This window comes from Gossypium hirsutum, chromosome D08 (assembly GCF_007990345.1).
Source record: "Gossypium hirsutum isolate 1008001.06 chromosome D08, Gossypium_hirsutum_v2.1, whole genome shotgun sequence".
Taxonomy (NCBI): Eukaryota; Viridiplantae; Streptophyta; class Magnoliopsida; order Malvales; family Malvaceae; genus Gossypium; species Gossypium hirsutum.
In genome coordinates, this window is record NC_053444.1 from 62,407,733 (window position 1) to 62,430,625 (window position 22,893).

General features: G+C 31.7%; 2 protein-coding genes across 3 annotated transcripts; both read left to right on the plus strand.

The window, feature by feature from the left end:
* Positions 1 to 7,097: 7,097 nt before the first annotated feature.
* LOC107942633 (protein NPGR2) lies at positions 7,098 to 11,552 on the plus strand. 2 transcript variants are annotated; one of them, XM_041098718.1, is made up of 6 exons: positions 7,098 to 7,691; positions 8,104 to 8,387; positions 8,784 to 9,036; positions 9,121 to 10,337; positions 10,607 to 10,760; positions 10,835 to 11,552. In XM_041098718.1, exons 2-6 carry the CDS (start codon positions 8,127 to 8,129, stop codon positions 11,152 to 11,154), a joined length of 2,205 nt encoding a protein of 734 aa, XP_040954652.1. In that variant the 5' UTR covers positions 7,098 to 7,691; positions 8,104 to 8,126; the 3' UTR covers positions 11,155 to 11,552. The 2 variants fall into 2 exon arrangements, with proteins under 2 accessions (XP_040954652.1, XP_040954651.1); XM_041098717.1 differs by lacking the exon at positions 7,098 to 7,691 and adding an exon at positions 7,712 to 7,878.
* Positions 11,553 to 18,764: 7,212 nt separating this feature from the next.
* LOC107942157 (MDIS1-interacting receptor like kinase 2) lies at positions 18,765 to 22,585 on the plus strand. The gene is made up of 3 exons (XM_041100071.1): positions 18,765 to 18,795; positions 18,903 to 22,109; positions 22,209 to 22,585. Exons 1-3 carry the CDS (start codon positions 18,765 to 18,767, stop codon positions 22,583 to 22,585), a joined length of 3,615 nt encoding a protein of 1,204 aa, XP_040956005.1.
* Positions 22,586 to 22,893: the final 308 nt, after the last annotated feature.

Sequence of the window (22,893 nt, forward strand, 5' to 3'; positions counted from 1 at the left end):
TTTAATGTGTAACTGTATACATGAACTTTATTTTAGTGCAATTATACACGTGAAATTTTAATTATGATTCAAATATATACTTGAAACTTTAATTTTGATTTAATCACACACATTTAAAGAAATAAATAGATAAATTTATTATATCAATAATTGCGTTAATAATTTACAAGAAGTGGATCAAATCAAAATTTCATATATAAAATTGCATATTAAATCATAGTTCATGTATAGTTTTGAAATTTATCCTGTTTTTAAATAGAAACATTTTATATTTATGCTTAAATTGATTTTTAACATTATCGAATTTATTTTAAAATAATTATATCCAAATTGCTCGAAATATAAAAAGGTAAAATTAAATTCCTAATAATTATTTTTTATAATTTTATAAACTTACAATTAATTATATTTTTAAATTATGTATTTAAAATTTGATTGTCAAGAGAATGATTTGGACATTCAACTACATGTCAACTTAGCATCTACATCTATCTATTTTCAAAGAAAAATTTAAAAATTGATTTATATTATTGTTCAGTTTAATGCGTGTAATAATTTATTCTAATGGTAATTATTTTTATAGTAAACAAAAAATAAAAATAAAAATATTCTCTCAATATTATATAGTAAACAAAAATAAAAATAAAAATCCCAATATTTTTTAGAAGTCTCAATCAAATTGAGCATTATTATTGAATTATTAATAAAGTGGTCTCAGTCGCAGCAGGCCTCGCGAACGACGCCGTATTAACGAGATGTTGCTATCTTCATTCTAAATCACGCATTTTATTTGGTAAAATATAATAGGAAAAGGACAAAGCTGGCCCTCTTGTTTCACGAGTTATTAAAAAAAATAATTGTTATGTAATTATTTAAATAGTTCAAGAAAAAAAAAAGTTGATCTGCCCATCAATTTAGAATATATCTGGATAATTATTTTGTACCCAAAAATAGATTAAAGCACTTATCATTTCAAAATAGAAATATCTTATTTTTATGAGTTTTTATTTTTTTTAATAATTTAAAACTGATTTTTTTTGTAAATAAAAACAAAGTTTAGAGAACTAAACTACACTGATTAGTTCAAACATGCCTTTAGACTTATCATTATCAAAGTCTTCAATTAAATTGAAAGTGGCTTCTGCTAACATGTTGACACCCTCCGAATCACTTTGTAATATTTTGGTAATCCGATCTGCAACCTGATTAGGCTCTCTAGGAGCAAGTGTTACCACTCAATGTTCGTTATTCTTTAGCAACTGTTAAATCTACCTAACTAGAACTGACGTCAAAGTATTCGAAGTTCTCATCTGGAATGTATGAACTACCTCTAGGTTATTAGCTTGGATCAAAATCCTATCCAAACCTCGGCCTGATTTTAAAAAATAAAATAATATGACAAATGGGCTGACTTTTTATCAACTCATAATTTTGACTAATTAATGGGACAACAAAATTGAAGTATAGAGTATAATTGTAAATTAAATTATTACACATTCATTGAGCGTAAAAATAATTATATTTATGTCAATTGAATCTTAATTCGATTGACATAAACATTGTTATCATTGCAAGAGGATATGGGTTGGAGTTCGTTGAAGCGTATTATCCTTTTATTTATCAGTTGAGGGAGGGCTATGAGTAGTTCTAGGCATTGTGTCAAAAAGAGCAAATATAATCCGAACCTATAATGAGATTATTCAAAAAAATTATATTTATAAAATAAATTAAGAAAATAATGGGACTATAATGAGATTATTTAAATTATTTTTTATAAAATCCATATAAAATATAAAAAATGTATTTTTATATATTTAAAAAAAATACCCTCATATTAATATTTATCATTTTTTAAAAATTAGGCTTTTAAAGTTTATTTCCTAAATATACCTATGTTGATAATATTATTGTATAATTTTTACTAATAAAAATTACATATATTTTTTCTATCTATTAATACGCTGGCAGCAAATAGAGCCAGTGGTAGGTATGGTTCATACTTCGTACAGGTTGGTATTTGGTTGTCCAAAATGTTATTCCAATACTAACTTTCATTAAATATATATTTACATTTATTAGTAGTTAAAATATGGAACTCGAAATCTCTCAAGTAAAATTTGGAGTTGAATTTTTGCGGATAAACAATAATATTAAAAAAAATATTAGTTCGATTTAAGGTCTATTTTAAATTTAATCGAGACTTAATATGATTATAAAATATTGAAAAGTCTAGAAAAAATATATAAATTAAATATAATTTTTTTATTTTATAAAAGTAAAAGATTCCAAGTATTTTTTTTCCTAAAAAATGGTATAAGAAAAAAACTTGAATCTTAGGTTTGCTTAATAATCAAAAGCTTTTGATGCTTTTCAAGCCTTGCAATTTAGATCATTGAAGACCGACCAATCGGGCGGCTCACATGAGGGATATTACCATTTTTTTTTCACTTTCTTGAAGAGCACAATATTTTTGAGTGTACATGAATGTTGCAACCTTTTTTAGTATTTAGATTTAGGGTTGGTTTAAATGAATGGTGCGTTTATGTACGGTTAGTATAAAAATAGTAGTGGCGATGAGATTAGATATTGTAGGGTGAGACAAAAAATAAGTTAAATACACCGCATTGCACCGCTTTATTTGATCTCTATAATCACTTAATGGTAATGAGGAATCTCAGCATATGTGTGGATTTAATGTAGGGGCGAAGTTAGAAAAATATTTTAGGGGATCAAAGATGAATCATAATTGTTTGGAATGACAAAGTGAAATTTTATCAATATACTGATATATAATTTCATAAAATTTTAAGGGGCTAAATGGTCAAGTCCGTTGCTTGCCCCCTTTTGTCTTTGCCATTAGTTTGATTTGAATTTTTTTATGATGAGTTAGTTTGAATTGAGTTAACTGTTCAATTTAATGCTTATAACGATTATTTTAATTGTAATTGTTGATATAGTAGTAAGTTATAACTTTTAAAAAATATTAGATGGTCTGTTTCTACTCCAAAAGCAAGGATACGATGAAGTCGTCATCTAATCTGATAATCTTGAAGCCGTTGTTGCTATTAGCAATAGAAAACTTGAAGGATCAAACTCTACTCTAGTTAGGCAGATTCGACAGATTCTATCGGTCGAAGAGAGGTGGTGCTTAAGACATGTCTCCAAGGAAAATAATAAAATTACAGATGTATTAGCAAAAATGGCTCTCTCAAATGTTAAAGGTTTGCACATGTTCAAAGAGCCCCTACGGAGACTCAAGAAGTCATAATAGAAGAAAATATTAGAGGTAATTTACTTAAGAATAAGGTTATGTAATCTTTTGCTTATTTCACCAAAAAAATATTATTATATGTGCAATTTGTGGTTTTATGACCAAATATTTTATTTTGTATGAGAAAAAATTAATTAACATGAAAAATGAAACTATTCTAAAATTTAAACAGACTAATATAATCAGAAAGTCAAACCGAATTAACTAATTGAACCAATTTAATAAAAACTACACGTTATCTGCCATATGCAATTGTATGTGTAGATTTCAGAGTCTCACCATATGTGAGGTTTTAGTCCAAATTAGTTGGTATTGTTTAAATTTTTACAAATTTTAATTCGTTTGTGCTATAATAATCTGGTTTTATTTATTTGAACATCTTTATACCTAATTATGTTGTAATTGTTTGATTCTATTTGTATTTTTACTTTCATTGTGCCACTCTAAACTAAAAAAAAATAGTTGGGAGCTATAATACTAAAATAATATCACTAAATAAATAAATATTTAATATAAAAATATTTAAAAATTTATTTAATAAATCACTTTTCTGATTTTTTTTATTTAAAATAATAAAAATTGGAAGGAAAAAATTTTGCTTCCTTGAAAGATGTGTGGTGTAACAAGGCAGACTATTAGGTGTGGCACACATTTTGCATGTTTTTTATGCTTCAATTTTATCTCATCCAATATTGTCTTGCTCCGAAAATTGTAAAATTCTCCTTTAATATTTCAAAAGTTAATAATTTAATTTTTACCTCTCGGATATAAAATTCTTGGCTTCAATGTCATAAAAAATGGGCTTTAGTTTATAAAATTAAAATGAAATTATAGTTTACTCTTCAAAAATTATTAAATTAATATAATAGTAAAATTATATCTTTATTCTAGTGGAAAAAATATATTTCAATTTTAATTTTTAAAAGAATTTTTAACTTCGTCATATGTACTTTTATAAACGTCAAATTTATTACCGTTCCACTATTAACATGCTTTGCCTCATTATTCACTCCGCTCTATTATGAAGGGAAATCTTGAAAATTATTACCACTTCCATGGATATTGGATGCTTCCATCCTCACTTTAATTTTTAATTTTTAAAAGCAAGTAAATATTTAAATATAATTCTTCAAGAAAATATTTAAATATAAAATATACATGCTTTTTCTATAATACATTTTTATCCTTTTAATAGTTATAAATATACAAGGGTAAAATAGTAATTTCATATAACGGAGCAGGGTGGGGCAGGGCAAACCATTACCATTTACCATAGACAATCCATACCCATTGTTCCCATAAAAAATTCACTTGCATCTACTTTTCAAAAAAAAAAGTTTCATTTACAATGGATCGATTCAAAATATTTGGGATAGTTAGGTTTTACTATCTTTAATAAACTTGTTATACCTTAATAGAGTAGAACACGTGGCAGGTTGTTCAACGGTTTGCGAATGTCCCAGTCCACAACTAACTCCCCACGAAGCACCCTTCGCCAAGGCCACATGGGCTTAATCGTGTCATACAATCTTAAGCACATAGGTGTCAGACTAAGACAACTTACAACGTAAGCAAAATCAAACAACACATACCTTGACGACAATTGACCTATACTGACATTGACACTTAGCTAGCCCGTACAACCATGCGCAGCACTACGAGACAAGGGACGACCTACTATATTAACCTAGGTGCACAAAGAAGTAAGGGATCCTTCTCATTCCATCACTACTAGTGTCTTTTTCTCTTTATTGTTTCTCTTTTCCCTCAAGATAGAAAGAGAAATAATTAAACATATGATTAATAAAAAAAGTAAATTCATTTAGGAAAAAAATTGCATATCCAATTTCATTAGTTGATTTAGCAATTCACTAACGGTGTTAACACCAGGTACCATAATAGAATACGTATTGATAGTTCAAGTACCACATTGAATATTTTATAAAAGCACATGTACCAAATGTGACATTATCCCAATAATTTTTATAAATATTAATAACCCAACACTTTAATATCAAAGCACAAAAGTAAACCCCTTAAACCCACAGCTATATATTAATTAAGAAGGTTTTTTTTTTTTTTTAAATTAAGCTGCCAAATTCCTAATGGCCTAAACAACTTTAGCAGTCTCCTCTATGAGCAGACACATGTTAGGCAAAAACTTTAAGTAATCACTTAAAATCTCTAATAATAATTAAACCAAAAATAATTGCACAATATGGTTGCCATAATTAAAAGGGTTGCTTTTTATTCATTGCCCATTTAACCAAGCCACTAAGATGCATTTATTTGGTAACAAGAAATCTTAAGAATCTTTCTCTTTTTATTTAAACCATGGATTAAGTCTTTGAAATGCTAAGAATGAAGCAAATTGCATTTATATCTTATACAAAGGGGTTTCATATTTCAATCTCCACCATTCTTTACCTTTTTCTTTTATGTAATTAAAGGTGTACATGATTGGGTCAATTTTAAATTGGGTCCATATACAATATCAATATTATATATACTCATTTAAGTTTAACTTGAAATAGTCGATTGAGTGGGTATTGTTGTCAATGCAAGATGATGTGAGTTTGAGTGCGTTGAAGTGCATTATCCTTTTATTTATAGGTTGGGGAGGGGTTATGGGTAGTTCTAAGCATTGTGTCAAAAAAATCAAATATGATCAGAACGTTAGAACATATAAAAAAAAGTCAATGTACAAATTAAAGAAACGAATACATATATTATTTTTCATATTGGATTAATATAATTATTTGTGTTTGCAATATATTAACATAAATGGTAATAATTCGATAACGTTGTTAATGATTTGTGAAAATTGAATTAAATCAAAATTTCATATATAAAATTGTACAAAATCGAAGTTCACGTATGACATTACACATTGGATCAAAGTTTATGAATAGTTTTGATATTTATCCCTAAATTTTGTTTAAATTTGTCTATATATATAAATGACTAACCCAAGTCCATTTAAATTTATTCATTTTAATATATATTTTATATATTTGTATATATATTTTTTAAAATTTTAAGAATAAACAAGTTATTTATTATATTTATTTTTTATATAATACAAATTACATTATGTATAAAAACTAAAATAAAACCAATATATCATAACATTGAAAAATTGGTTGGATTTGAATGGACTTAAATTTGAATATTTGAGCTTAAACCTAATCTATATTTAGAACGAGTTGGATTTTTATCTAAATTTATTTTTTAAATTAAATACTTTCGTACAAATCTTAACATAACAATATTTGAATGAATAGTTGTCTCTTTAACAAATCTAGTCGTAATGTATAAAAAAATCATATTAAAAATTTCAACCAAAAATTTTAAAAATTTTGAGTTTATTTATATTATTTTTAGGGAAATTATTAGTATACTGCGAGTGAAATTTTTAGATTCTAAAGTATCATAAAGATAGTAAAATATTTAAAAATATATTTAAAAAAACACATGTCATATTTTTAAATCTACTTGAAAAATACAAAAAAAATATACTGACAGTATATTAAATACTTCCCTTATTTTTGTACAGTACTTAAAACTTTTAACTAAATTAATGTTCTAAATTAATTGAGCATTAATTCAATTAGAAATAGATAAAAAAGGATTTTATATACAAAGTAATTTATATTATTAGGAGATATTTTTTATATTTATGTATAAAATTAATAAAAATTCGCATAAAATTTAAGACGATATATTTTTCAACTTCCAACATTAGAGTAAAACTTTATTCAAAATTTACATAATATTTTAATAAATATATTTTTTATTGTTATTTAATTCAACAAAAATAAAAAAAGGGGCCAAAATAATGGGAGCGTAAGCTTCCCATGAACAAGATTTTTGTTCTCTTTGTCGAACTCTTTCAGATTGCTGATATTGTCGGCACTGTTTTTTTTTGTTCTTCATATTTATTTCAGAAAAAAATAAAAAACAAATTAAATAAAATGTCAATCAATCTGGTTAATAAGAGTCAAAATCCAGCACTAAAACATATGAAAAAAAGCATCCCACGTGATTAAGAATTAACCTACTTTATTTAATTCTCATTTTAATTATCAATATTCTTTTTCTTCTTCAAATCTTGAACCTCCAAATCTTCTTCTTCACGATCCAATTCACATTCCCATTTCTCTTTTTAAAGTTTAAATCTAAATAAATAATAAACGAAAACAAAGGGGCCAAAACAGTAAAAGAAAATTTTCAAAAGAAAGACAAAAAAAAAAGTTCTTGGCTATTTAGTTTTGGGTTGTTACTTGATTACTAATTTTGTTTTTTAAAGGTACAATCTTTAATTAAAGAAGGGCTTTGTTTGAAAAGAAACAGAGATGGGTGGTTTTGCTGTCGATGGCTTGTTGTCTCTTTGCTTTTTTTCTCTTTGGAAAAACAAAAGGTGAGCTTTTTTTTTGACTGATAAACTTGAGATGGACTTCATCATACAGTCATTTCTTTTGTAGAGTTTTTTTTATTGTTCATTGCTTGAATTTCTACATTTTTTTCTGGGTAATTTTATTGTCGCATTGTCTATAATCTATAATTGAGGAATTTGATTGGCTTTTTGATGAGAATTTTGAAATGAGGTTAGTGAAATATTGGTGGGTTTTTCATATTATTGAATAATCGTTTGTTTTATGTGGCAAAAATCTTGAAATTTACTGTTTATGGATAGTAATTTTTGCACTGATCATCATATTGTATCATGTAACCTAGTTATGAAATTTGTGTATTCTTTGGATCTTGTATTTAAGTTCTGTTGATGTTTTCTTTTTTGGATTCTTATGGCTATTTTGTTCCCCTGCTTGAAGATCTTGGATAGTGGTGAAACACTATGAGGAGCAGCATAAGGATTAAAAAGCCGAGACGAGGCGGAGTTTTTCGGGACTTGGGGCAGACAATGAAGTGTTTATGCGCCGGAGAGAAATTAATCAAAGTAGAACAGATGATACCTCCATCAGAATCCCTTGCCGTAGAAGATCGTTCACTGTGTGGTCATTCTTCTAAATTCAGTAATGGTGAGAACAAGCCAGATACCAGAAACATAGAAGAAGCTGAATTGTCGCTGCGTGAGAGTAGTTCACTGAATTACGAGGTTTGCTTCTTCAATTCTTTGCGACTAAGTTAAACATTCAGAATAAGTTTGTTGTTTATAAGTCCTTGGTGGTGGCACATTGGTTTTCCAATATGTCTATCGAAACTAACCTAATGGCTTCTCGAATCTGGTTTTCGGTACATTTTAGGTCGATTCATGCCTTTATTAAGGAGTTTTCTAATCTTCTCATTCTGTTGTAGGAACTTTCATACAGTATAAATATGTATTGTTTAGGCTTCTAGTAGTAGTTTAACTTTAAATGCGTGTGATATATGTTGTCTCTTTGACTGGTAACCCGGTTAACAGTTAGGATGCGTATAATTATGGTCATTCCTGCCTTTGCGTTTCTCGGTTTTATTTACTTTTCTTGCGAGCTAAGGTGTCTTTCCTATGCAGGAAGCTAGAGCATTGCTAGGAAGAATCGAATACCAGAAAGGAAATATCGAAGCTGCACTACATGTGTTTGAAGGAATAGATATCGCCGCAATAATTCCCAAAATGAAACTCAGCCTTACTCGAAAAGTTGAAAGGCGTAAGAGACAATCTCATGATTATGCTCCTCCACCAATGCCTGTTCATACCATTAGTTTACTGCTTGAAGCAATCTTTCTCAAAGCACAATCATTGCAACATCTCCAAAGGTTTCGAGGTAATGGTAACGATTTATGTATTTGTGCACCGATCTTACATTGGCTTTATTTGTTTTGTTTTATATTTGTGATCATTCTTGCAGAAGCTGCTCAAACCTGTAAAGTTATTCTGGACGTAATAGAATCTTCGTTACCGGATGGCTTGCCGGAAAACTTTGGTGCCAACTGTAAATTGCAGGAGACTCTAAACAAGGCAGTCGAGTTGCTTCCGGAGTTATGGAAATTAAGTGATGCTCCATTTGAAGCAATCTTGTCTTACCGGTGGGCGCTTCTTCATACATGGAATCTTGACGCGGAAACTACTGCAAGGATTCAAAAACATTTTGCCGTTTTTCTCCTGTATTGCGGAGATGAAGCTTGTCCCCCAAACCTCCGCTCGCAAATGGGCAGTTCATTTGTCCCGAGGAATAACATAGAGGAGGCTATACTGCTCTTAATGATTCTATTAAGAAAAGTTGCTCTAAAAAGAATCGAATGGGATCCATCAATTTTGGATCATCTATCTTTTGCTCTCTCCGTATGTGGTGATTTAAAGGCTTTGGCTAAGCAAATAGAAGAACTGCTTCCGGGGGTAATTAATCGCAAAGAAAGATACCGTATTCTATCTCTCTGTTACCACGGAGCAGGTGAAGATTCGGTTGCTTTGATTCTACTCCGAAAATTGTTGAACAGTAACGAGGATCCATGTTCTGTTCCAGCATTGATGATGGCATCAAGAATTTGCGGGGAAAAACCGATTCTTGCGGAAGAAGGGATTAGTTTTGCTCATAGAGCCCTTGAAAGCTTGGAGGATGAGTGCAATGAATTGGAAGGTACCAGTAACTTTTTATTGGGTGTGGCTTGTTCAATGCATTCGAAGTCCGTCTTATCCGATTTTGAGAGGGTTGCAATACAGTCCAAGGCTCTCCAGGCTTTGGAAAGTGCTCGGAAAATCACAAACATGAAAGATCCCAGTATTCTTTATCATCTTAGCCTGGAAAATGCCGAGCAGAGAAAGCTGGAAGCTGCACTTTATTATGCAAAGTCTTTGTTAAAACTAGAAGGTGGTTCTAACATTAAGGGATGGCTGTTATTGGCTCGTATATTGTCAGCTCAAAAACGTTTCTTGGATGGTGAAATTGTTCTTGATGCTGCCTTGGATCAAATCGGGAAATGGGATCAAGGAGAATTGTTGCGCACCAAAGCTAAGCTTCAAATTGCACGGGGACAACTCAAGAGTGCCGTTGAGACGTATAGTCAGCTTCTTGCCCTTCTTCAAGTACAGTGTAAAAGCTTTGCTTTGGGGAAGAAGCTTCATAAGGTCTGTTACGTGCTTAGCGTACTTTCTGTTACCTATATTTTAACTGGTTTTGAAATGGCCTATTAGCGTACGAATGAGGGAAGCTACGATTGCCGGTTTTGAAACTTACCACGTCCATTTCAACTTATGAAAAGCTCTTTATGTTCTTAGAACATTAAACCCAAGTTTGCATTGTATAATACCTCTTTTTTCTGTCATGTTTCGAGTGAAAATATTTTCAGGGAAACAACCTTTATAGCAACTAATCTTTTTCAAAAAATTGTGTACAGGATCATAGATTCTCTTTGACAAGTTTCGAACAAGAAATATGGCATGATCTAGCATATCTCTACATAAGCTTGTCACAATGGAGAGATGCCGAGATTTGTCTTTCGAAATCAAAAGCTATAAGTTCTTACTCCGCTGTTCGATTTCATGCCACTGGTAACTTTATAAACTTCCCCAAGATTTTTATCCTATTGGTATAGATAGTTAATTCTAGAGATTTTATTTTCCAGGTGTACTGTATGAGAGAAAAGGCTTGCTAAAAGAAGCTATGGAGGCGTTTTGTACTGCGCTGGATATCGATCCTGATCATGTCCCGAGCATGATATCTGCTGCTGCTGTGCTCAGACGAGTTGGTGGCCAATGCAATGCGGTCATGAAAAGCTTGCTGATGAACGCTCTTCGGGTCGATCAAATGAATGGGTTGGCATGGTATAATCTTGGTTTGCTTCATAAATCTGAAGAAGTTGGTTCATCAATGGAAGAAGCGGCTGAATGTTTTGAGATTGCTGCCATTCTTGAAGAGTCAGCACCTATTGAGCCATTCAGATAATTTTCACAGTTATCCCATTGTTGGTAAAAGTATTGTGAGGTTTTTGTACTAGGAGTCGGATTACATTTTGTCCCCTCTATTCAATAAATAGGTAAACTAGTTCCTGTACATTAGATTAAAGACCAAATTGGTTATTTTTGTCAAAAAGCTCATCCTTTTGTATGGTTAAAAATGCATGTACCTCGTGTTGACATACAAGGATTAATTTTTAACAGCAAAAATGGATGAAACTTTTAACATAAAAACTAGTTTACTCTTTGATCTAATATACATGGAGCAATTTACTCATTTTTTGAGTAGAAAAGTAAAATGTAATCTAAATCCATAATATTTTTACCCATTGTTCTATGTTGTTCTTAATATACTATCAAAATAACATTTTTTTGATCATTACATACGAAAGACTTTTTTTTTGAAACCCTCACACTTTTTGGGCTTATATTTTTTTGAGTTTATATTTTTGTCCAAATTCTTTTACTTTTTGGATGGGTCTTTGGGTCGGGTTGGGTGGCCTGTCTCATAAACAAATTTATTTGAGAATGATTTATAATCTTTCTTTCGAAAAAAAAAAAAAATCTCCCTTCTGATAGTTTCTTGTGGTTGCCATTCAATTTGCTTGGATATTATACCAAACAATTCTTCTCCAATTACTATCTCCGAAGACAATTTGCTTGGATATTACACCAAACAATTCTTCTCCAATTACCATCTCCGAAAAAGATGAAGTTGGCCATTATTTTTGAAGTTCATAATTGGTCTAAATATTAGTTGATTAGGTGGGATCGGTACTTCAATTGTGAATTGTTTAACTTAAGAATTCGATACTCCATATTCTTTCATCACCTATAAATCACAAACATTCGAATTTACTCGAATTAAAAAAATTTTGATATTTCGTAAGGAATATATTTCAAAAGTTGAAGAATGATTTGGCCAATTAATATTTTGAAATATCTCTCCATCAAATTGAAATGATATTATTTATTTTTTTGAAATATTCTTTTTCTAATATGTACCAATGAAAAGCTCACTTGAAAAATGCATTGCTTTGGAATGGAGGCATTAAAATTCACCTTAACTTTACTATTTTAATCGTTTTCTATGAATTCAAGTTTAAGCTATATCTCACATTTACTCGTGTTAGGACATATGACAAGTCAAAAAGATATCTATACAGTAAACTTGTCATCAGCAAGCTGAGAGGTCACCTATTAAGAGAATGCTATAGAATTTGTCATTACTCTAAAGAATTTGTTCTTGGCTTTGGGTTTAGTCATAAATTCAATAATTAAAGGTGGTAGGATTCCGGATCCAAATTTATAGTCTAAACACGAACTCATAGGAAGTGAAGAAAATAGCAAGTGAACTCATAGAAGTCAGAGTTAGGGTGGCTTTTGGTGCTTCCATTCCAAAGAAATGCGTTTTTCAATGGAGTTTTTTATTAGCATGTGGATTGAAAGGACGAAAAATACCGTCATTCAAAAGATTAATCATATCGTTTCAAGAAATTGATTTACAGGATATTGGAATTGCCTTTCTTTGATTCAAGTAAATGCGACTGTTAATAATTTTATGGGCGATGAGAGACCATGGGTTATCCAAGTCTTGACTTAAACAATTCAGAATTGAAGTAGCAATCCAAATCCCACATGGCCAGCTGAGTCCAGTTATGAACTTTGACTTCATCTTGTCCTTCGAAACAGGAATCGAAGACCTGTTTGGTATAACACAAAAACCAAGCGAACTGAGAGGCTACCAGAGATATTATCACAAGGAAAGCTTGGTTTCATTGCCAATTTGAGAGGCGACAAGAGGTATCTTCACGTGGACGATTTATTTCTTGGTTTAGAAAACAAAGTAGTTGTGTTGTTTTTGAATAATGAATTTAAATTTACAAATAGGATTAGTCATTTTAGTTGATTGGGTCTTAACTCGGTTGGTATTAACATTGTTGTCAGACAAGAGGAGGTAAGTTCGAGAGCATTTATCCTCCTATTTACGGATAAGAAGAGATTATTGGTAGTTTTAAGCATTATAATTTTTAAAAATAAGTTAAATCAATACTAGAAGCCTAAACCATACCATTATAAACAATACATGTCACCATATTGGCATATTAAAACCATATGAAAGTTCTTACAACAGAATGAGAATATAGTAAAACTCCTTAATAGAGCCATGAATCGACCTAAAACATACTGAAAACTAGATTTGAGTAGATTAATTTCGATAGACATATAGGAAAACTAATGTGCCACCACCAAGGACTTATAACCAATTAATATATTTCGAATGTTTAAATTAGCCGCAAAGTTGATTGAGTCTTAACTTGATTGGCATGAGAATTGTTATCAATGCAAGAGGACGCGAGTTTGACTAAAATAAAGTGCATTATCCTCCTATCTATGGGATGGGAGAGGGGCTATAGATACTTATAGGCATTGTGTAAAAAAGAGCAGATATGATTAGAGATTACAATGAGATTGTTCAAAAAAAAAAAACTTAGCCGCAAAGAATTGAAGAAGCAAACCTCGTACTAACAATTCAGTTAAGTTTATAATTTAATCACTCAATTTCAAAACGTTATAAAATGACTACAAAACTATTCGAAAGTTTTCATTCAAGTCACTAAACTATTCGAAAGTTTTTATTCAAGTTATTGAGTTGTTAAGGTTTTTTTTTTTAAATTAAAAGTCTGGTTAGCGAGCTCCAAGCAACGACTTGACAATCGATATTGTAGATCAGTGCCCATCAACGAGTAGAACAACATACCTTAGAAAGTTGTTTGGATTTTGGTTCACAAATTCGTGACATTTAAAGTTGTTTCATGAAAAAAAAACCCTAAATTATAAAAGAGAAGAGGAATGAGAGTTTTCGATTGGTGCAAGTAAGACAACAAAAAATGCCATACAACATCAATTTTAACGATCTGATAATTTAAATGAAAACTTTCGAATAGTATAATGATCATTTTGTAACTTCTTAAAATTATGTGACCAAAACATAAATTTATTAATAATTTAATTTTAGTTATAAATATATTCAACCGTTGAATGGTTAAGTTTTCAAAATTCTTCAGATTAGGTGCTACATACTTATTTTGAAATTGTTTAACAATTTCTATAACTAATACTTTATTTTATACGAACTTTAATATTTGTATGTATTTTTAATTAGATTAGATTACGTTATTATTTGTTTTTTTCTTAGGTCTGTGATTGACCAAGACTTGCAATGTAAATTGACCCACCAAATTAAATTAAATTACATGAAATTAATTTTGTTGAAATATAAAAATTAATAGTTGTTTTAAAATCTATATTTATAGACATAAGAAGTATATATGATATAAAATTCTACTTTAAATAAACATTAAAGTTCTGATATATATCAAACTTATTTTGATATTGATGAACATCCACTTAATAATAAAATATGTATAACGGTCCACCTTGAATGTCTATTGATAGATAATATGTCTCGTTAAAACCTTATTAAGATGGAAATTTTGTGGGAAAAAAAAGTTTTTAGTGAAAGAAAAAAGAGTACACTTTCCTATAATATGGATAACATGTTGTCTTACTAAAAATCTTATCAGAAAAATCTAGTGGGACAAAATCTTGATTAAAAGAAAATTAGTACAACACGTATTTACCCTTCTCATAATAATATCACATAATATATCATATTCTACGTATTCAAATATTAAATGCTAGCTTTTCAAATGTAAACCCAGCCCTGGAGGTCATCTGAAGGTGCGGCTGCCCAAGGCCCAAGACTGAAGGGGGTTCAAAATATTGTTTTTCTGTATTTAAGGGGCCCAATTTTTTTTTAACTTTCAAAGGTCAAAAAAACTTTCACCGGGCCCAAAAAAAAATGTTAGCTTTTAAGGGTCTAAATTTTTTTTTTTTACTACTAACTCTTAAGAGACTTAAAAAAAATTTTCTTTTAACTTTTAAGGAACATAAAACTCCATTTTATTATTTTGTCTAAGGCCCAAAAATGTCAAGAACGGACCTGTTCAAATGATCACTTGAATGTATTTGCTAAGCATTTATAACACCATTCATTCGAAAATCAGGAGTGAGGAAAATTTTTGGCGAAATATATTTTGATTTATTCAGGAGTTTTTAACAACAATCATAACAAAACTTTGTTCATGATCGTTCTATACTAATGCATATGTTCAAATAAATTCATATAAATATTTACATCACTGTTTTGAATAATTTTTTGAGAATTTTTGTATGTTTTCAGCATTCTAAATTTCCACTATATAGTGATTTATATAAAGATTATAACAACAATCATAAGACTCTTGTCAAATCTTTCATGTACTGTCAAATTAATAAGATATCTAAAGGTTATTACATCCACCATAAAAAAATATTATACCTTCTCATAGTCAATGTCAATTTTCTTATTTTGTTTTTGCAAAACTACTCATTTGTACATCATTGGCTTTATACATTTAGATGTTTGGATTACTGGCTTTATATTTTTAATTATCGAAAATACCCTTAATGTTTATGAGTTTTTGGTTTTAAGTCCTAATTTTTTTTTACTGTAACAGCAGCTAAAGGGGAAGAGAGAAAGAAAGAATAAGAAAGATGAAAACAAAATGAAAAAAAAAAAAGAATTTTGTTAAACTCAATTATAAACCTAAGTTCATTATATTATATAGTATAGCTTAGGGTAAAATATATCTAAGGTCACTAAATTATTAGTAATTTATGTTTTGGTCACTCAACTTTATAAGGTTACAAAATGGTCATTGAACTATTTGAAAATTTTCATTTAAGCTATTGAACTATTCGAAAGTTTTTATTTAAATCACTAAATTATTAGGGGTTTTTTTTTAAAAAAAAGTCCGACTAGTGAGCTCCAAACGACAATTTGATGATCGGTACAATGAATCAATACCGATTGATAAATAAAACACACCTTAAATCCTAGTCGATCTAACGATTAGTGTTGGAGATTGGAGACGAAAGCAGTTTTGATTTTGGTTTGTAGATTTGTGACAATCAAAATTGTTTCATGAAAAAAATGAACAGTAGAAGAGAAGGTGAAAGAGAGCTTTCAACTAGAGCATAGCGATTTTAATAGCCCTATGAATTAAATAAATACTTTCAAATAACTAAATGACCATTTTGTAATGTTTTAAAATTGAGTAGCCAAAATATTAATTTACTAATAATTTAGTGACATTGTGATTTACCTTATAAATCATCTTAACAAACCAAGTGTGAACACAACTACAGTGAAGTAAAAACAGTTTTAAAAATTGATCCAAACAAGACAAGCACAAGGGATGAAAATTTTACAACTGCTAAATATTATCTCTATAAGAATAGGAGAAATTAATTTTTAGGCCAAAATTATCTCAAATTTGAAATTAGTGGTCAATGAAAAATATAATTGTAAATGTTAATATGTCAGCATCAAAATTGCAGACAAAAATGGTTAACTATAGCTGTTCAAAGTAGACTGTTTTAAACATAGTTTATGTGGTAAATTTTTTTTTTAAATATGCCCTTGACTTGTACGCCTCGAACTTTTACAATTTAATCCCTCTAATTTTATTTTAAAAAAAACTTAATCCTTTACTTTGAACGGACTCTTCAGGCTTGCACAATTTAATTCCTCTACTTTTGTTTTTAAAAACTTAATCCTTTGCTTTAATTGTTAATAGATTTTTTGTTGCAATATTTTAATTCTAGTTTTAAAATTAAAATCCAATTCACAAGGTTTAGTCAAATTTAACTAAAAATTCAGTTAAAAGTATTAATAATTGGAGTTTAATTTTGGCTTAACTACAAAATTAGTCTCCAAATTATACCACTTTTCACTTAGGTACCAAATTTTTTTTTTTATTTAGAAGCGATATTTAAATTATCAATTTCGTCTTATTTTACACAAAAAAGAATGTACAACATCCAATAAGATCATACAAGTGTCACATTCTTGTTGGCTGGCATCCTGTTTTGGGGTAAAATAAGACAAAATTAATAGTTTAGGTACCACTTTTGACTAAAAAAACTTAGTTACTTAAGTGAAAAAAATGGTATAGTTTGAGGACCAATTTAATGTTTAAACCAGACAAGTAAATGGATTAAATTTCGGATAGTATTGAGATTGGATGCATAACTAAACAATAAAAAAAATGAAAAAAGAAATTGTATAAATTGAATCATGAAACTAGTGTCACGGGCCAAAGTGTAAAGCCCGTGACAATGCCGCAAGAAGCGCCCCATGGAGGTCTATCGATTAGATGGGGGACATTCAGCCCACAAGAACTGGCCCGATTCAAAGAGCTACTAAAGAAGCCTATCAGATTGAAGCCTGGTTGGCCCAATGATGAAGACATGGCAACTTAGGCTAATATGGTAACTAATCTTAGAAGATAGAGAGAATCATATCTTGTAAAGATTAGATTAGATTTGATATGGCATATCTTGTAAATCTCTAAAATAAAGAGATATGGTTAATCTCGTCCGTCGATGTATTTGTATCTTAACCGTCGGTTTTGGGGGAGCTCAACTATAAATAGAGAGCCTCCCCCTCATTTGTACTCACTCCTGAATTGTTTCATCATCCATTGTAACTTGAATTCTTAAGAGTAATAGAATTCTTGAGCATTTACTCAAACACTTTGTGTGCTTTCTTTCTTTAGCTTTCTGTTGTTCTCTTGTGGCTTCTTTTGGCATAATCGCTTCCGCTATATAAATTGGTGCCTTGGAGGAGTTCTAAAAGAATCCTCTCTTTTGGGAGTTAAAGCTAACTTGGGCGAGTTTGGACGAACGGATCGCCTAAGGCCGCACGGATTGCGAGACGAAAGGTCTAGCCCCGTGACACTAGGGGTCTGTTTGATTGAAGGAATTGATTTTCCGGAAAATCATTTTCAACTTTTCCAGCGTTTGATTGGCGGAAAATATTTTCCATTTGGAAAATGAACTCCAAAACAAGGGAAAATGGGTTACATTTTAAGGAAAATGTCTTACCCTTTTAATTTCCGTAAGACATTTTCCGTGCTCTCCTCTCTATCGCCTCCTTCATTCCTTCCTTCATTTCTGGTAGAAAATTACTTCTATTTATCGATTTTCCAGTAACTTATTTTTTTAATTATTCAATACTTGTTTTTTTAACACAATTACAAATAATTTATTTGATATTAATTTTTTTCAATTTATAACGATTAATATTGTGGCTTAATAATTGAGTATTATTATAAATAAATCATTGCAATATATGTAAAAATAATTTAATATATAAAAATTTATTAATATATATCAATATATGTAAAAAAAATTCGAAAAATATTTCCAAGAAATCTGCCAAACAGCCGAAAAAATTTTACACAGATTTAATCAAACACCAGAAAATATTTTCCAGTAAATCATTTTACAGAAAAGTAAAACATTTTCCCGAAATCATTTTACGGAAAATGTTTTACTGGCAATCAAACAGACCCTAGAATTTAGTCCTTTATAAAGGACAAACTTTGGTTAGATAAATCTCTTTAACAACCCCAAAATAATGTATATTAATATGAGACCAATGAAATGAAAAACTCACGTTACAGAAATCCCAATCAGTAGCAGCTATAAATGAGAGTGTTAACCAATAACAATGAAGCAAGTATAGAACTAAATAAAACCCCATGTCAACTATTCAAAAGCTTTCCATTTTTGTTTGCCATTTTATGTTTCTTAGCTTAAATCCTTTTAATATTACCTTTTCTTCAGCAAGATCACAAGGGGAAGCCCTTATTCAATGGAAGAACAGCTTGGTTCACTCTCCAACATCTCTGGAATCTTGGTCTGCTGAAAACATTAACAACCTCTGCAACTGGACTTCAGTTGCCTGTGACGGTGCTGGCGTGGTGTCTGAACTAAACCTGTTGAGTTCAAACATCAATGGAACCCTCACCGAGTTAGATTTCACTTCATTTTCTAATCTAACACGGTTTGATTTCAAGAACAACAGTTTGAATGGACGGATACCTGTCGCCATCGGTAGCCTGTCTAAGCTTGTTTACCTGGATTTGAGCGACAACTACTTCAAAGGTAACATACCTTCGGAGCTTGGACAATTACCAGAGCTTCGATATCTCAACCTGTTTAACAACAATCTCAATGGTACAATCACTTACCAAGTTAGCACTCTTCAAAAATTGTGGTACTTAGACCTTAGCTGTAACAAGTTAGACTCACCTGATTGGTCCAAGTTCTTAGCTATGCCATTGTTAAGACACCTCAGTCTAGCAAACAATTCACTTACTTTGAGGTTCCCTGGTTTTATACAAGATTGTAGGAATTTGACTTTCCTTGACTTGTCAGTGAACAATCTAACAGGGCCAATACCAGAGTCAGTTTTCACCAATTTGGGTCAGCTTCAGTATCTTAACCTCACAAATAATTCATTCCAGGGACCATTGTCACCAAACATTTCCAAGCTTTCCAAGCTCATAAACCTCCATTTAGGAACCAATAAGTTAAATGGTCCAATCCCTGAGAGTATTGGGTTCCTTTCAGATCTTGAAACCTTGGAATTGTCTGAAAATTCATTTGAAAACAAGATTCCATCTTCTTTAGGCCAATTAACAAAGCTCCAGAAACTTGATCTTCATTCCAATAGATTGAATTCCACAATTCCTTTTGAGCTTGGTTCTTGTTCTAATCTCACTTTTCTGGCCTTAGCTGAGAATAAACTTACTGGGGAATTACCATTGTCATTGTCTAATCTCACCAAAATATCTGAGTTGGGGTTGTCTCATTATTTACTTTCTGGTGAGATCCTACCTTCTCTTATCAGTAACTGGACCAACTTGATCTCAGTGCAACTTCAGTTCAACTCTTTCACTGGAAAGATACCTCCAGAAATTGGCTTATTGAGAAAGCTCAATCTCCTCTATTTGTTTACGAACAAACTATCCGGACCGATTCCTTCTGAGATAGGAAGCTTGGAGGATCTCACACAATTAAGCCTTTCAACAAACAAGCTTTCGGGCCCCATTCCTCTGACTCTATGGGGTATGAAAAACCTGGAACTCTTGCAACTTTTCGAAAATAATCTCAAAGGCACAATACCGGAAGATATTGGTAATCTGACATCGATCTCATCTTTAAACCTTGAATCGAACCGACTGTACGGTGAGTTGCCAGAGTCCATTTCTCGGCTCACTAATTTACAAGGCTTTTCGTTGTCTAGCAATAAATTCTCAGGGAGAATTCCTCAGGATTTTGGGAGATACATTCCTCAGCTGAATTTTGTTGACTTTGCCAACAACAGTTTCTCTGGGGAATTGCCTCCTCAATTGTGTAGTGGCTTTGCTCTTGTAATGTTTACTGTTAATGGCAACAACTTCACAGGGTCATTGCCAGCTTGCCTGAGAAACTGCAGTGGATTAAACAGAGTTCGTCTTGATGGGAACCAATTTACAGGTAGCATTACGAATGCATTTGGAGTTCATCCGAATCTCAAATTTATTAACCTCATGGACAATCAATTCATTGGTGAAATCTCGCCAGAGTGGGGAGAATGCAAAATCCTTACCAATCTACGGATGGACCGGAATCGAATTTCGGGTGAAATACCAGCTGAGCTCGGAAAGTTGACAGAGTTGCAGTTGTTAACTTTGGACTCAAACAAGTTGACTGGGACCATTCCTAGTGAGCTTGGGAATTTGAAGAAGTTGTTTGAACTCAATTTGAGCAACAATCATCTGTCAGGACCGATACCTCGTACCATCGGTGGTCTATTGGAGCTTCAATTTTTAGATTTGTCCAAAAACAGCTTGACTGGAACAACACCAAAAGAGCTTGGGAACTGCAACAAGTTGTTGAGCTTGAACTTGAACCACAACAAGTTATCTGGTGACCTTCCAGGTGAGTTAGGGAGCTTGGATGTTCTTCAGTATTCATTAGACCTCAGCAGCAATTCAATTTCAGGGAAAATCCCTCCAGAGTTGGGAAGACTGATTTCACTGGAGAATATTAATCTTTCACACAACAATCTCTCTGGTGAAATCCCGACCACGTTGCTCCAAATGATCAGTCTTTATTCATTTGATTTTTCCTACAACGAGTTGACGGGTTCGGTTCCAATTGCTGGTCCATTCCAAAATGCTTCCCAAGAAGCCTTTGCTGGAAACTCAGGATTGTGTGCAAATATCAAAGGACTTTCTCCTTGTGGTTCAGTTTCAACTAGTAAGAGCTCGAGACAGCGTACCGTAAAGGTGGTTCTTGGTATTACACTTCCTGTCTTTGGCGTATTAGCAACTGCGGCTGCAATTTTCACTTGTCGTCACCGAAGAAATCAACTAGATAAGGAAGCTGAAGGTAGAAAGTTCGAACATTCTGAGTCAATATGGAACACAATAGAAAGAAGGTTCAAATTTGGAGACATAGTAAAAGCAACAGAGGATTTCAATGAAAGGTACTGCATTGGGAAAGGAGGATCAGGCAGTGTTTACATAGCAGAATTGCCTACATGTCAAGTAGTTGCAGTTAAAAAACTCAATATACCAGACTCCATTGACGTTGAAGTCATCAATCGGCAAAGTTTTGAGAATGAAATCCTTATGCTAACAGAAATTAGGCATCGAAACATCATCAAGCTATACGGGTCTTGTTCTCATAAAGGGCTAATGTACTTGGTTTATGAGTATATGGAAAGAGGAAGCTTAAAAAGTGCATTGTATGGAGAAGAAGGTGGAGTTGAGCTAGGCTGGGCTAAAAGGGTGAAAATTGTGCAAGGATTGGCTCACGCAGTTGCTTACCTGCATCATGATTGTTCCCCACCTGTTATACACCGAGACATATCTTTGAGTAATGTTTTGTTGGAAGCTGGATTGGAGCCAAAACTTTCAGATTTCGGAACCGCGAGATTGTTGGATCCCAATTCATCCAATTGGACGGCTGTTGTTGGGTCTTATGGCTACATGGCTCCAGGTTAACAATATAATTTCTGCATTCTTATTTCACATACTCTCTGAATAACACTATATGAAGGCTTAAAGTTTTTTCTTTTTGTTTACCTGGAATGTCTAGAGTTGGCACTCACCATGCGGCTGACAAATAAATGCGATGTTTATAGCTTTGGAGTAGTGGCATTAGAGGTAATGATGGGAAGACACCCAGGGGAACTCTTGAATCCCCTATCATCATCTTCTTCGACATTGTCACCTGGAAATAGAGAAATGTGTTTGAAGGATTTGCTAGACCAACGACTCCCACCTCCTAGGGGCAAAATAGCAGAGGAAGTTGAATTCGTTGTCAGAATGGGCTTGGCATGCACAAATATCGAGGCAGAGTCGAGACCAACCATGCATTTGTTGGCACAAGAACTATCAGCACGAACACAGGTTTGCCTGAGAAAACCATTAGGAAGTATAACTGTTAGCAAGCTAACTGGATATCAGAAGTAGAAAGGAAGTAAAACTAATAAGAAGGCTAAAATTTTCTGTGGGAAAATTAATGGCCAAAGTCCTATATCACATAGGAAGATGAACTTTGTTTCTAAATGTTTGTCCCTAGTCGATAAGTTGGATTGTCAGGTTCCAGTTCCCCAAGAAACTAGCAACCATAGGCATCCTTAGGTGGCCTTACAGGTTTGGCATAGTGGATGGATCACTGTTTTAAACCCTTTCTGCTAGTAAATGTCAGCTTTCATATTGCAATTGTGTTTGTCTCTTGGCCGATAATTGTTCCAATTGTCCAATCTTCTATTCATCTG

Excerpts from the sequence above, each read along its gene's own strand:
- LOC107942633 (XM_041098718.1), top strand. The coding sequence starts at position 8,127 with ATGAGGAGCAGCATAAGGATTAAAAAGCCGAGACGAGGCGGAGTTTTT. Across the intron at positions 8,388-8,783 it reads GTAGTTCACTGAATTACGAG|GAAGCTAGAGCATTGCTAGG; the intron begins GTTTGCTTCTTC and ends TTTCCTATGCAG. Across the intron at positions 10,338-10,606 it reads TGGGGAAGAAGCTTCATAAG|GATCATAGATTCTCTTTGAC; the intron begins GTCTGTTACGTG and ends AATTGTGTACAG.
- LOC107942157 (XM_041100071.1), top strand. The coding sequence starts at position 18,765 with ATGAGAGTGTTAACCAATAACAATGAAGCAA. Across the intron at positions 18,796-18,902 it reads AACCAATAACAATGAAGCAA|CAAGATCACAAGGGGAAGCC; the intron begins GTATAGAACTAA and ends CCTTTTCTTCAG. Across the intron at positions 22,110-22,208 it reads TTATGGCTACATGGCTCCAG|AGTTGGCACTCACCATGCGG; the intron begins GTTAACAATATA and ends TGGAATGTCTAG.